This window comes from Crocodylus siamensis, chromosome 5 (genome assembly GCF_052110815.1).
Source record: "Crocodylus siamensis isolate JL-2025a chromosome 5, ASM5211081v1, whole genome shotgun sequence".
NCBI lineage: Eukaryota > Metazoa > Chordata > Crocodylia > Crocodylidae > Crocodylus > Crocodylus siamensis.
Window position 1 is genome coordinate 177,493,511 of NC_143399.1, and position 15,539 is coordinate 177,509,049.

A 15,539-nucleotide genomic window follows, 5' to 3' on the forward strand; every position below is an offset into this window, starting at 1 on the left:
TTGATCCAGGGACTTCTTATGCATTAGAGTAATTGGACAGAGGTACAACTGGAAGCAGGAACCGGAATCCAGAATCTCTCCCAGTAGGGTACCTTTACCTGTGGGGGTATGGATTTTTGCTTCATCTTCTCCTCTGATTTTCTCTTTTTTTTTTGTACAGAGTAGTACAGGCTTAGCAGGGGTTGGTAAAGAGGTGGCTTCCATCCCAGCCTTGTCTATAGCCTTGTGGTTAGGCTGCTATCCTGGGAGGTAGGAATTAAACACTATGGATGCATCCAGACAAGCATGCACATGCCTCTTGCAGCATCCCAGACCACTTTGAGATGCTGCAAGAGGCACGCTGTGAATGAAACAATGTTCCCCATGCTGCTCAAAATTTGAAACCTGGAAATCCAGATATCAAAAAACAAACAGAGGGAACAAAAGTGGGGTAACCCAGAAGCTAGACCTCCAGAGAGATGCTTTGGTTTCTGGCCAGAGCATCTCTATGTGCTTCTGCTACCAGCATGCAGGGCATGCACCCTTAAAGTGCTGGGACAAGCAGATGCATGGCAAGGATCCAGTGTGACGAACCCTGGCACTGTTGCAGGTGAGTAGGGATGGAGGTGGGGGGAATTGTGTGTGGGGTGGGACACTGTGTTTGTGAGTGGGAGCTGTGTGGTGGGGGGGTGGGCATGGGGGATGGGGCTGGTCCCAAGTGGCAAAACTTGCTTCACACCAAAGTATGTGTCCAGGTATGTGCACTCGTATCAGCTCAAATAGGAGCAGCACAAATTTGTGCCGGGGATGTTTGCCTCAGAGCACATGCCTGGATATGCACTTTGATATGGGGCAAGTTGTGCTACTTGGGGCAAACTGACTCTGCCCAGTCCTCCTGGATCTTCAGCCAGGAGGATTTAAAGGCTGGGGCCAGCACTTGTGCTCACTTCAGGGCTTTCCAAGATGGGGCAGGGAGCAGAACAGCAAGGGCTGCCACAGGGTGCAGTCCCCCCACACAGCACAGAGACTTCTTCCACACACAGCTCCCCCCCTGCAGGGCCACAGCCTGCCCCCCCTCCCTCCACAGCAGCAGCTGCCATTAGGATGCTCAAGACCCTCCTGGCACATCTCTCCCACCCCTGTGGCATGGGGCACTGGGGTGAGGCCCCGGCCACCTGGCACCAAGTGCTGCTTGTGCCACATAGTGTGGGTCCGGCCCAGCATGAGGCCATGCACCTTTGGGCAGCTCTGGACCACTCAGGCTGTCACCCAGGGCCTATCACTGTTTGCAGGGAACATGTGTCGCACCAGGCTTGGTCTTGCCTCCATGGGCCCCATGCGCCATCAGGCTGGGCCAGTTCCATGGAGGCAGGACCCGGCCTGGTGCAACATGCAGTCCCTGCAAGCAGCAACAGGCCCTGGGTGGCAGCCTGAGGTGCCCGGAGCTGCCCAAACATGCACAAACCCACACCAGGCCAAGCCAGGCCTATGCAATGTGGCACAGGCAGTGCTGAGTGTTAGGCCCGGTGATCTCTCTCAGCAGCAACTAAGGATCCATGAATATACATATTCTATAATTACTCATATTTTTAAAAATAAAAACTGAAGACAGATCAGTGAAAGCCTCTGTTTAGTTTGCAATACAAGTGAAAAAGGAAACAGCATCAGAATGTACGAAGGATTGGGAAGTTTGTTACATTCCGTGTATGAAATATTCTCTACAGCTCTGATTTCTCAAAGAAAATATGAAGCAGAAACAAGAAGTTTTCAGATAGGGGTGATTTCAGTTTATCAAAGGAATGGAGAATCTCCATGAAAAGGAATACTGAATAGACTGTTTGGTTTAGAGAAGAGATATATTAGAGGCATACAAAATAATAAATGGTAAAAAGGACGGTTGTCTTTACCCCTTATAATAAAAAGAGCACATTCAAGGACAGTGAAAAGGGGAAAGTTGAGACTTCTTTTTTTTCCAGTGAATATATTAAACCTATGAATCTTAATACAATAAGATTGTATTAAGCCAAAGGGCTTAAGTAGTAATCAAAAAAGGATTATCTATTTATACTGATAGTTAAGTTGCATAAGATAAAATAATTATCTTATGAGGGATAATTAGATTAATGAGGGATCTGAGACCTCATGTGTTCGGGCATCAGCTAGCTACTAGCTAACAATAAAGGTAATTTATTTTACAATGGTCCAGTATAGGTCTCTTTCACCATCCTCAAGACTATCTTATACTGCCCCTTGAAAAACATTTTACATTGAACTAGACAAACCATTGGTCTAAGCTAATATGGCAATTTCTATATTCATGGTAGTGTTCATTTAAATTGCATTACTTTACAAATGCAAATAAAAGAAATACATAGATTTTGATAGCTGTTCACTCAAATTTATATTGAGTAGGAGAGAATTTTCAGGAAAAAAAGTATTAAGCACAAGCTTTCATAAGATGCCTGGTGTAGCATTTAAAAGTGTCTTGTGCCAGTCCTTGGTGTCCCATATTGGTCTGTTGGTCTATTTGTATGGAAAGAAAGAAAGCAATTACAACTTCACTGTTCAGCATTCTTCCTCTACAGCTTTACTTATATGTTGTTATAACGTGGAGTCTTAAAGCCAAATTAATTCCCCATGTAATAATATAGTTTCAAAATTACAGTTTAATGACCTGGTCAGGCAGTTAATATTAGCAGAGATTGCTTTGAACTGAGAGCACCAAAATTTAGTATAGGAAAAGTCCATTTCATTAAAAATGACTAAAGCTTTTTATTATTTTGAGCTCATTTAATAGTTAAATAAAAAAGCCATTGGCTGACAACTTCTAACTTTTTTTCACTAACAAAATTTTACAATTTTTTTTAGTGCCAAAATAGTGCAATGTGGGCACATCTACACAAAATGCTTAACTGCACTGTAGCTTAATTTACTGCATAGTAAATGCATGTCTACACATGTACATCCTTACTGCACAGTGAACGCTTACAAATACAGGTAGCAAATTTATGAGTGGTTAGTTACTGCACAGATAAGCACATGTGGACATAACCCAGAAGCAACAAGCAACCCAACCTGAGGCTAGCCTCAGGGCTCTGGGCTGGGAGCCTCTCCTGCCCCAGGGCTGGGATGCCTCTATGGAAGCCCCTGCCTCAGGCCTTTAAAAGCCTGCAGGCACTGAGAGCCCTGGGGCACGTGAGCAAGTATCCTGAGGCCACTCCAGGACCCTCTGTGTCCCTGGGCAGGCCTCAGGCCAGCTGTCCTGGCCTACCTGCGCTCTGCCAATGCACTGCTGTGTGCCTGCCAGGCCCACACCATCCAGGCCAGCAGGCCACTCCAGGCTGCTGAAGGCTCCAGCCGGGTCTGCCAGCTCCCAGGTCCAGCTGCAGGCAGATTCTGGCTGCCGTGGCCAGCTCCACCTGCCCACAGCCCACCCCTGGCAGCCTTCCCCAAGCTTGCAGGTGCAGCCCACCCCTGGCAGCCTTCCCCAAGCTTGCAACTCCCACGTGGCTCCCAGTCTTATACCAGGCCCCTGCACTGGGTGCTGCAGGCAGCTGTCCAGGCCCAACAGCACAGGGACATCCATGCAGGGGCCCAGAGAGCTGGTGTAGGACCCATGATGGCGTCCTCCTCATCCATGGCCATGCTTACAACCACATGCCTGCCATGTGGAGCCCCAAATAACCCATGGAGGAGACTGGTGACCTTGTGGCACTGTGGGGTGAGATAGAAGTACAGCATGAGTTCAAGCAGGGCAGACACTCCAATGCCCACATATATGATAGACTGTCAACCCAGATGTGGGAGTGTGGGCATGACCAGTTGGCACAGCAGTGCCACGCAAAGGTCAAGGCTTTGTGGGCACAGTAGGTTTCCATCACCAACCACAATCATTAGTCAGGGAGTGCCTGGAAGTCCGTGCCCTTCATATGGCAACTGATGGACATCCTCAAGCCTCAGGACCCAAGCCACAGCCATGCTGTGTACAGTAGCACAGGTGGTCTGCCTGAACCCCTGATCCGGCCTGGCACCCCTCATAATACGTTATCGGGGGGGCCCCTCAGGCATCCAGTAGCCCATCCCACCGAGCTTCCTGGCTGCACCCTCCACCAGCAGCTCAGGGATCCTGGGCCAGTGTGTGGCTTAACAGCTCCACAGCCCCAGCCATGAGGCATGGCTGTCCATGACAACACGGGCCACCAGCAGTGCTAGCTCATCTCTGGGGTGGAGGCGGGGCCCTGGGCCAGGCACCTGCCCGCTGTGCCCCACCATCTGAGGACACTGCCTGGAGCTGCATGCCATCAACAATAGCCACGACTGCACAGAGCCACCATCCATGCCAGCCCTGGCCACATGGTAAGCCCCACTCAAAAGGGAGGGCCCTCCCTGCACCTGCCAGTGGCCCCAACCCCTGCCCCTTCCTGCCCTCCACGCCCAGCCTACCCACACTCCCTTGGCCCAAGTTTCCTTCCTCACAGCATGCAGGGAGTCAGGAAATAGTGCCACATTTTATTGAGCAGCCTGTGCCCCCACAGTGAGGTGGGGGCACAGACATGGGCCCCCACCTCACTGTGGCATGGGCCTCTGACATGCTGAGGAATGCATTGATGCCAGTGGCAATGTTCTTCTCAGCTATGGCAGGTAGGGATGTGTAAAACAGACATGGGTAGCCCACCAGGTAGTGGCAGAGATTGCAGGCAAACCAGGCTTGCCCTACTATGCCACTGTAGCTCAGGATTGCATGCCAGGTGTGCAGGTGCACCTGGGGCACCGTGGCCATCAGCAGCATCAGGGTATAGTGGGTCTGGTACCCCTTGGTCCATGCAAACAGCTCCTTATGCACTCCCTGGAGAACATGCAGCAGGGGCACACTTGGGGCACAGTAGGAGCTTGGGGAGGGGGCTGCCCCTGGGGTGGCTCCCTAGAGATCACCGTGGGGAGGGCAGGGGAGCAGGGAGCTCCTTGTCCCAGTAATCTGGGAGCCCCACACCTTCTGAACCCATGGGCTGAGGGCTGAATGGCAATGCACTGGGCTAGGTAGTTCAGTGCCATGGGCTGAGCAGCGGTGCAGCAAAGCAGTTGGCCTACCAGAGGAGGGGTCGGGGAGCAGGGTGTGGGCCTCAGACAACAGGTGCTGCCAGGAACCTAGCCTGTCCTGCCCTGAGCATGGGGTGGGAGAGGCAAGCTGCCCACAGCCAACACCTGGTGGCCCCAGGGGAGCTAACGGGGCAGGGGGCTCAGCCAGAAGCTACCTGAACCCAGGCCTGCCAGGCTCACTTACCATGGTTCCTGTGCATGCCTGACCCCTGATCTGAGGCTGGGCAGCTCACTGACCCTGGTACAGAGCATCTTATCTCTGAAACATTGCAAACTCTCACAAACAGCTTCTGTCTCATGGCTGTTCAGGGCCTGCAGCTATGCAAGGAGCAGAGGCTGCCCTTGGCATCCAGGATGTGGCCTCAGTGTCACCACCACCCACAGCTGGGGCCCTTGAAATGTACCCACTCCACATGGATAGGACCCTCCTTCTGGACCACCTTACAATGGCATCAGAAGATGGGCTGGGGGATGCTCGGGTCTGGCAGGTGGAGGACGTGGCCTGCCAAGATAGGTGGCAGAAGAAGGAAGTCACCCATAAAGAGATGCAGGACCAAAGCAAGAAGGCATGGGACTGAGTAGACTGGGTGTTCTGGGTGCAGCTCCTGGCCCTGGAGCTTGAAGGTGCTGTGGGAGCAGAATGCCATTCTGGCCCAGGCAGCACAGGCCATGAACAATGACTGCTGGGTGCTGGACACTGTTCTGGCTTTGGCAGCTGCCTTCATGCCACCTGCTGCCTCACCCCCACCCCTAGCACTGCATGCCCCCTAGCAGCCACCTGCCACCCAGCAGCAAGCCCCAACCTGGGCCTGGGAAGAGGTCCTGCACCACCTCCCACACCAAGGAGCCCCTGACCTGGGTCCAGTGCCACCCAGCTCCCCTGCCTGGGCCCAGTTCCACCATTTGCCCCAGCTCCAAATGGGCATGGAGCTGGAGCTGCCTACAGTGGGATCAGGATCACACACTGGACCTGCTGACCCTGCACACTGCCTGTCAGAGGGGGAGCTGCCCACACTGGGGGAGCACTGGCCACTGTCACCCCTGGGCAAGCCCCCCATGCTCTGCACCCACAGGGTAGTGGCCAGAGGCTGGGGTGCTGGCCACTTGTCCCCTAGTCACCCTCACTTCATGGGCCCCACCCCAGGATTTCATAGATTTCATAGACATTAGGGCTGGAAGGGACCTCGGGAGATCATCGAGTCCAGCCCCCTGCCCAAAGGGCAGGAAGTCATCTGGGGTCATAGGATCCCAGCAAGATAAGCATCCAATTTTTACTCTTGAAGGTGTTCAATGTAGGTGCTTGAACCACCTCCGCTGGCAGACTGTTCCAGACCTTGAGGGCTCAGACGGTAAAGAAATTCTTCCTTATGTCCAGCCTGAAACGGTCTTGCAGGAGTTTGTGACTGTTTGACCTCGTCATCCCTTGGGGCGCTCTGGTGAACAAATGTTCCCCCAGATCCTGGTGGTCACCCCTGATAAACTTATAGGTGGCCATCAGATCATCCCTGAGCCTACGCTTTTCCAGGCTAAAGACTCCCATGTCTCTCAGCCTGTCATCATAAGATCTGTTTTCCTGACCTCTGATCATGCGCATGGCTCTCCTCTGGACTCTCTCAAGATTCTCCACATCCTTTTTGAATTGTGGAGCCCAAAACTGGACGCAGTACTCCAGCTGCGGCCTCACCAAGGCCGAGTACAAGGGGAGAATGACGTCCCGGGATTTGCTTGAGAAGCATTTATGGATGCAAGCCAGCGTTTTGGTCGCTTTACTTGCCGCAGCATCACATTGGAGGCTCATGTTCATCTTGTGGTCAATGATGACCCCCAAGTCTCTTTCTTCTCTAGTGCTATCCAACGTAGCACTGCCGAGCCTATAAGGATGCTGCGGGTTTTTCCTCCCAAGGTGGAGAACCTTTTATTTTTTGGTGTTAAACACCATCAGGTTCTCATCTGTCCATTTGCTGAGCTTGTCCAGGTCAGCCTGGATCACCCGCCTATCTTCTGGCGTGGATGCTTTGCCCCAAAGTTTGGTGTCATCGGCGATCTTGGCCAGTCCACTCCTGACTCCAATGTCCACATCATTAATGAAGATGTTGAACAGGATGGATCCCAGGACAGAGCCTTGAGGGACCCCACTGGTCACAGGGTACCACGATGAGTGACTGCCATCGATTACAACCCTCTGGGTCCGACCACGGAGCCAGTTTCCCAGCCAGCGGATCATGGTGGAGCCAAGGCCACAACCGGCCAGTTTGGCCAAGAGGTGATCGTGGGATACCAGATCAAAGGCTTTTTTGAATTCAAGATATATGACGTCAATCTCTCAGGCGCACAAAGGACACAATACATAACTTTTATGGAGAAGAAGGTGTTTTGTTGATAGTGAGTAGGTTGGGTGGCGGAAGGACTCTGTTCATTGGGTAGAGAGGTGACAGTGGGGCTCTGATTGATGTGAAGGGAATAAAAACTTGTTATACTGTGCTGCTGGGTGTGGGCAGGGAGGGGTAGGGGGTCTGTGGATGGCAGTGCTGGCAAGCTAGACCAGGGAGTGCTGGAGGAGATGGTTGGCCAGTGCCTCTCATGTCCTGTGCCCCGGCCTCCACTGGCAGGTGCACAGCTCTCCTGTGGGCTTGGTGAGGGGTGGGAGGGCCACTACTGCTGCTGCTACCGCAGGTGGTGTTCCTGCTACCAGGCACCCTTCAGATGCCATGCCTCCTATTCCCAGGCCTCATGGAAGAGCTTCCCCCAGAACACAGACGTTATGCTATATGTAGGCTGTGATGATGACCAGGGGGAGGTTGCCCTCAGTGAACTCAAGGCAGGAGTTGAGAGTGTGCCAGCATCCCTTGGGGCAGCCAAATGTGCACTCCACTAGGGCACAGGCCTAGCCCAGGCAGCAGTTGAAGTGGGCCTAGTGCGCTCCACCAGTGTGTGGGTCTGGCCCAGATAGTAGTTGAAGTGGGCCTGGCAGGGGTGCAAGTGGCCAGTGTAGGGCCACATGAGCCAGAGAAGGGCAGGTAGGCTGAGTACCTGATGAGCAGGGACAGGACTACCACAGCACCCAGCTGCAGGACCAGCACCCCTGATGTGAAGTGGCAGCTCTGCACAAGGTGAAGCAGGCCAGAGTTATGGAAGATGAGGGAGTCATGGGTGCTGCCTACCCAGCTGGCACTCATGTGCATGGAGACACCTCAATGGCCCACAGAGAACCGTGGAGCGACGGGGTAGTCTCTGTGGGGTGGGCAGGTGATGGGGATATGGGTCCCATCAAGGGGCCTGATGCATTGAGGGAATTCCAGGGCACAAAACCCTCCCACCATCTCCAGAGGGTCATGCACACTGAGCATGGTGTCCCCAGCATATCCTGGAGGGCACTGCACACCTCCAGGATGGCCTCCCAGGCTGCTTCTGGCCAGGGAAGTGGCTGGCCAGAGAGCAGTGAGCGGGGCTGGTTTTTTTTGAAGATGGCTGCTGGCTGCTGGCTACTGGCAGCTGGAGCCAGAGCCTGGAGCTCCCCCCTGGTGGTGGCAGGGGCCCATTGCAGAGCCCCAGGAAGTGGTCACAGATTGACAGCAAATCCATAGAGCTGTGCAAAGCTTCAGGTGTTGATACATTTCAGAGGAGATTCAACCTGATTCAGAGGCCAAATCTCTGAATCAAAATCAAATCAGGGGACCAATTAAAAGGTCTCAATTGATTCAAAGCTCTTTAATTCAGAAAAGATTTGGAGAGCTTCAGCGATTTGGGCAGTCCCCAGTGGACCTTGACCCAGACTCCATGCTGGTAAGTAGGGGGTGGGGGATGAGGAGCTTAGGAGGGGGGAGGAGACCATGGGGGACCCCTGCCAAGCCCATCCCCTGCCTGCTCCCCCAGCCCCCCTGAGCACCTCCCAACCCCCACCTGATGTCCCAGCCCCCTGCATGGCTTCCCCATCCGACCCCAGCTCCTAGCTCTTTTTTAAAAAAGCCCCTACTCATCAGGTGCTGCCACACAGCGGGGCAATCCCTGCTGTCCCCCACTGCCCCATGCCACATGGGAGGTCTGTTACAAGCTTCCTGACCCTTGCCCGCTCTCCCAACCCTCGCCCCCATGGCTGCCTGGCTTGCCCCAACTTCTGGCCCTTTAAAAAACAAAACAAAAAAATTACCCAGATCCACTAGCTCTTGCAGCAGCCTCAGGACTTCTGGGGGCTCATGGAGGAGCTCCCCATGCAGGGTGGGGCAGTGGGGAGCAACAGGGATCATCCCCCACTGGGCAGGACCTGGTGAGTTCGGGGGGGTTGTTTTTTTTTTAAGGGCCAGGAGCTGGGGCAGGAGGGCAGCCATGGGGGTGGGAGAACACGTACAGATTACAGGGCTTGTGTCAGAGCCCCCCAGATGGCAGGGGACAGCGTGGATCACCCCCCACACACACACCTGGCAGGAGCCAGTGAGTGGGGGCTTTTTTTTTTTTTCCAAAGAGCAGGGAGCTGGGGTGGGCAGAGCAGCCATTGGGAGTGGGTAGGGCATGGAGCTTGTGTGATTCAGAGGTTTGGCTGATTCGGCAGCAGCTGAATCTCTGAATCCGATTCAGCTGAATCAATTAGGGATAGTGATTTGAATCACCAAATCAAATTACAGTCCTCTAAATTGGCTGAATCCAAATCTGAATCCAAAGTGAATACTAGCCACTTTGCACAGACCTACAAATCTGCTCCCACTTCCCTGTATATGTAGATGAGTGTCCAGCAGCATTTACTCACAAGTAAACTGGTGCCACATCAAATGCATGTGTAGATGCACCCTGTTAGAAGCCAACTTTGCTAAACTAGTTAGCCAGAAGTTCTGAAATATATTTTTTTAGAGAAGCAAAAAGACTTATGGAAACCAAAATTAAATCTCCTCTGTGAGTCATAAATGTAATATTTTGTCCATTCCTGAAGTTCTTATTCACATAGTAAATAAATATATCTCTTAGTATTAGTGACTCCAGCTTCTCTCAGAGGCAGAGGAGGTATTGCTTTCAATGTTGATGCTACATGGAGAGGAAAGGTATATGGCCACTTACTATAAAACAAAAGACATAAACAGTCTGAAGCCAAGAATGTGGGACAAGGCAATTTAAAAAAAAATGTGATCTCATTCAATATTGAATTCAGTTGGAATTTTGCTAAATTAAGACTTTAGTATAACTTTTAGACTTTAGTATAACTTTTAACCTTTAGTATAATGTACTTGTATGGTTGCTTTTCATAAGACAACCCTTTTCTATCCCTGGTTGATGAATACAGTGTGTATAGTGGAGAAAAATCAGAGAATATGAAGCAAATTTGCAGTCATCTTAGAACTTGGTATGCAAACTATAGATTTGTATTGGCTTCTCAGTTATACAGAAAGTCACTTAATTAACCTTCCAAATAGAACATAGCCCCTTCTGTCATGACAGCAGTTAGAGTTAATGAAGATTAGGAAGATAATTGGTTATTTTAGAAAGCCAGCAAGAAAGCACAGAAGAGCCTCATGAGTTACAAGTGCTGGTAAAGAGAGACTAAAGAGAGAATAACACTTTGTATTGTTGACCTTCAAAAGTTCATACTCTTCTCCCAAAATTTAATAGTAGATGAAAAAAGAATTAACAAGGCACCACTAGACAGGGTGTGCTTTGGAGAATTAAACCAAGTCATGATTTTAGCCAGGGAAATGGGATTTGCTAAAGAGTGTAGTTTCCCTGTTGACTACAAATGAGCTAGGTGCAAAGGCACCTTGGAGAAGAACCAAGAATCCACTCTAAAAGCCTTACTAAAACCTACAGTTCAGCTTACAGTGGTAGATTCCTTTAAATATCACTGCAAAAAAGCATTAATAAACCACTTCAGTTTCAAACAATATTTTACAGTAAAAGGAATGTTAACTCTATTTCTGTTAGTTAATTTATTGCCCATGACTTAGATGAGATGGCCATTCTTATACAGCCATCTAGCAATAATGTCAGTCTAGAGTGGAGAATAAATGTGATGGGCACTAGTTAGTGTTAGATGTATGTATTAATCTTAAAGTCAAAGTTTAAATACTGAAACACTTCTGAATCTTAGCCAATAATTATACTATGATGACGGTTAGGATACACAGTCAATGAGACACTCCCCAAGCTGGAGAGATAGGCAACTTCCTATCAGTACTTTCACTCTTTAGGTATTATAATGTGTGTAGTTTGATTGACTTTCAGCCTTCCTTCTGTTGAACTTATCAGCTGCAAATGTAATGCCTTTAAGACATGACCCACAGGTCATATGGGGAAAATGTGGCAGAGCTATGAATTTAACTGAGCGCTCCAGTCTAGTGTTTTACCCAAAAGGGTATCATTCCTCACAGGATCTCCCTTCACCTTAACTCAGTTATGAACTTCTAGAATAGCAAATTTCTCCTTCTGCTTCATTTAAATAAGATACAAGATACCACTATGTGAGACAATTAAGATGATTCATATTAATAGCATATTCATAGAAATCTGGATATTTTATCATAGAGTCCCCTGGCACACATTACACTTCAGGCATGATTAACCAGCTAATCACATTTTAAGCTATTATGTGCCCCTACCTTAATGCAATTAATAGTTTGATAAAACAAGGAATAAGCCAGAAAGTTATTACACAGAAAACATGGTACCTATCACACTGTTAACACTCCATGGCTCAGAGCCACATTAGCTGATGGATCTCCCAGTCACTGGGGTGTACCATGCAGTTTTATAGCTGGAAGCCCCATCATCTAATCTGGGCTTCCAGGTATGGGGCACTGCATGGTACACCCCTGCCGCTGGGACACCCATTGGGTGACAGAGCTCCCAGTCATAAGCGCTTGCTAACTGCTGGTGCAGGGGAGCCCAGGATCATGATCCCACTGTAAATAAGACACTATGGGATCTGATGCTTAATCCTACAATCATGCCTGATGCCATGCACATGTGGCATAGTAGGAAGTGTGATTGTGGGGATTGTGCGCCAGATCCCATGGTGTCTTTATTTGCATATCTACCAAGAGCCTAGGAAAAATAGGGTCCAGTTCACTGTTGACTTAGTTTGACAGATTTCCAATGCATGGAGCTACACCAGTGTAAAATTGGAAAAAACATGCCAATGAACAGCACTCCCATGTATAAGATAAGGAGCCATTTGAAGACTGGCTTACCACTACATCAACACAGGATTTTTCTTCCCTGAATATGTACTTCTTATCTGAACAGTTTCAATCCCAGAAAAAAAATTGTTTTTGTCTGCTCCAGACCTGGAAGAATATAGTGTTAAAAAAAAAAAATTATTCAGACCTAACCAAGCACAAAGCAGACGATGAACTATCTAGACATATGGAGAGATTTCTAGCTTCTGAGCTAGTCTTACACTGACTGGCCTGAAGGGACTCCAGTAACTGTCTTCAAATGTTTCACCAGTTTTCCACCACAAAGGTATTTCAATAGTGTACTGAAAGTGCTGATGTGATCTGAAGATGGCCTGTTAGAAAGGGGAATACCATACCATTATACAGTAATGTTCAAATCACAAGATTGGTTTGACCTGTCCAGCCCTATGGGCTGGATCTGTCATTCAAGGCTGGTCTGAGGGTCTGATTCATCATGGGCACTACATGATTCCATGTGAAATACCCCACTAGAGCTTAGTTCCACCCTGTGTTGCAGTTTGAATTAAGAAAGAGGAACTAGAATGAAACTATTTACAAGGTGGTATCCAGGCATCAATAATACTTAGGTTTGAGATGTTTATACATTAAGGCTCTAAGACTTTGGTTGGGGAATACAAAGATATAGTAACTAGTTGAAGACTGTACAATTAACTTGGATTTAAGCCTATTATTTTCTTAACTTGTCAGACCATTGTATTGTGTCATGTGCCTTTGTTGTTTTAGGGTCCCAAAGTGGGAGCTGAGCTCCAGGCCTGTTGGCATATCAGGTGCTAGGCTGAGTTTCTGGTAAACTGGAATGCCAAAAGTGTAACATTTCAGCCTCCTGCTGGTCAGCTGGTGGAGAAAACTTGCTAATAATATGTTTTAATGGGTTAGATGAGGGGTGGCAGGTCAGTCTGCAGGCCAAGTCCCATCCATGGGCTGCTTGGCCAGGTCCCAATGTAGCTATGCAAGTCCAGCCCTGCCAGGGCCCAATCCAGACTTGAAAATTTGGCAGAAGAATAATGCTAGAGGTATTAATTGCCACTACTCCCCCACTGCCAAAGATCACAACCACTGGGGAGACCCATGGGCCAGATGACAAAGCTCTGCGGGCTGGAGGTTAAGCATTCCGTTCTAATTTATTTTCTCATTTTAATATTTGTCTGGGTTTTTTGCATATTGTCATCCGTAATTTAGTTTGGTTGAGCCAACTTGCCGTCACAGGCCACATCCAGACAAGCATGGACATTTGGTTCTCTTGTGCCGCAGCTACTTGTCCCTGGGGAATGCCCATGCCATGCGTGCATTGGTGCACAGCAAGTTACCCTGAGGGTAATAGGGGAGGCTGGGGCCAGCAGCTGGCCTCAGCAGCCTTACCTGGAGTTCTGGAGGCTTCCTGGGGCTGCAGCAGCAGCAGTCCTTCCAGGTGGATCCTGGCTGGCAGCTGCAGCGTGGGTCCTGGTGGCCCAGCTCTGCTTTTCAGCAGCGCATGCTTCCCACACATGCACTGCTCTGCTTTTTTTCCCACACGGTAAAAAAACACAAACACCTTTTCCTCTAGAGGTAAAAAATAACATGGGGGGGGAAATGTGGAGCAGCATATGCATGGGCAGCATGGCTTTGCAGCATGGAGAACACCTGACTGTGCAGTATGTGGTGCAGACATATTTGTGGCACCACATACCTCATGGCTGTGCTCGTCTGGACATGCCCACAAAGTGTAACTGTTGTTTTTTAATCATTTGTGCCAGATACCAGACTGAAACCCCTGGACACTTGCCCTCTGCTTGTATATCTAATGACAGGGTTGTGCTAATGGAGGGACTAGTTCTAAAGGTGAATGGGTAACTTGTGATCGGTGCTAAATCTTTCCTTTGACTTCAAACAGATTTTGAATCAGGCCCTTATCAGTAACCCCAATGCTGGCCAAGGTTGCTGATGGAAATTCCAATTAGTGACTGTTCTGGCTTTGTTTTTTGTTTTGTGAATACTTGTTTACTAGGAACTGGACTAACTCTAGCATCCCAACTGAATTCTGTTATTTCCTTTATACCTAAAGTTTAAGGGATGGATTTAACTGCAGATGGAAGGATCGAACTAATTGTACATCTCTGTAGTTTACTGTTGATGAATTTGCATTTTCTGGGTTTTGTCCTCAATAGGTTTACACAGTTGAAGAACATGGTATGGATATTCTCATGTGGTCTTCAAGCAGGAAAAAAAAAAGGAGGTGGATGTATGCAAACGTGGTCCTCTCCAGTAACAGTCCTTTCAAAGTTGCGTTTGAAGCTGAAGTGGGGGCAAATGAGCTCACAGAATTTGCTCTTGATGATATTTCTTTCACTCCTGAATGTATGGCTGGAGGTATGTCATAGTACAAATATGGTAATTTTACTTATGGCTTTGGAGGGGGTGGAGGATATGTTCTATCTTACCGTGGAGTGTTTATGTTCTGTTCATAGCATGTTTTAAAAAACTTAGTTACCAGTAAAAGTAGTTGAAGGGAACTCCATTAAAAAACCAGAATTTTAAACTACTGCACTGCAAACATGATAGCTAACAAGTATGGTAATATCCTATAAGATTGTAGAGAAAAAAATAAATATCTTGGATAATTCTGCATGGAAATAGTAAATATTGGGGGGTTGTTTGTTTGTTTTGTTTTTGTTTTTGTTTTTTTAAACACATACAATGTTACAGGTGTTTCTTCCTTCCAGTGCCTTTTCCAGACTGCAAGGATCACAATGAGAGAGTGGCAGGGAGCAGGTACAAAAAGGGGGAAAACCTTCTATTGCTGCCACTGTCCCCTGCTGAGCATGGCACCACCTGCAGCCAGAGCTTGTGTCTGGAGCAGGGCAGAAGTGGCTCAGAGCCTCCCCTTGTACCCAAATCAGCTGGAGACAGCAACAGCAAAACAGTGGGGGTTGGGCTGCAACCACTTTACTGCATCCTCCTTGGATTCACCCCTGAAGGCTACTAGTCATATCATAGGTATCAGTTTGTATTGGGGAAATAAAGGAGATAAAGAGTAAATTTATCATCTCTGATCTGCAGGGCAGATTTTGATTTAGATCGTTGGTTTTCACTAAATGTGTGAATTTCGCATTGGGCATCAAAGGAGTTCTACCCTTGTAAGTGGAGAAAAATATCTGAATAAAGATGTTTACACTTTGAATTGGTAAGGTTATTTTTTCCCCTAAAAACAGCATTTGAACAAATCAGTAATTACAGTAACCCTTAATACAATTGCTATAATTGAAGGCCTGTTAGTTTTACTGTGAACCCTATATGAAAGGGTTTTGT

General features: G+C 48.7%; 1 protein-coding gene across 1 annotated transcript in view; it reads left to right on the plus strand.

The window, feature by feature from the left end:
- Positions 1 to 15,539, plus strand: part of MALRD1 (MAM and LDL receptor class A domain containing 1) — a 500,931-nt gene that overhangs the window by 368,927 nt on the left and 116,465 nt on the right. The window contains exon 31 of the mRNA XM_090049813.1: positions 14,399 to 14,600. Coding sequence (XP_089905939.1) covers positions 14,399 to 14,600 — 202 coding nt within the window. The remainder of the gene's footprint in view (positions 1 to 14,398; positions 14,601 to 15,539) is intronic.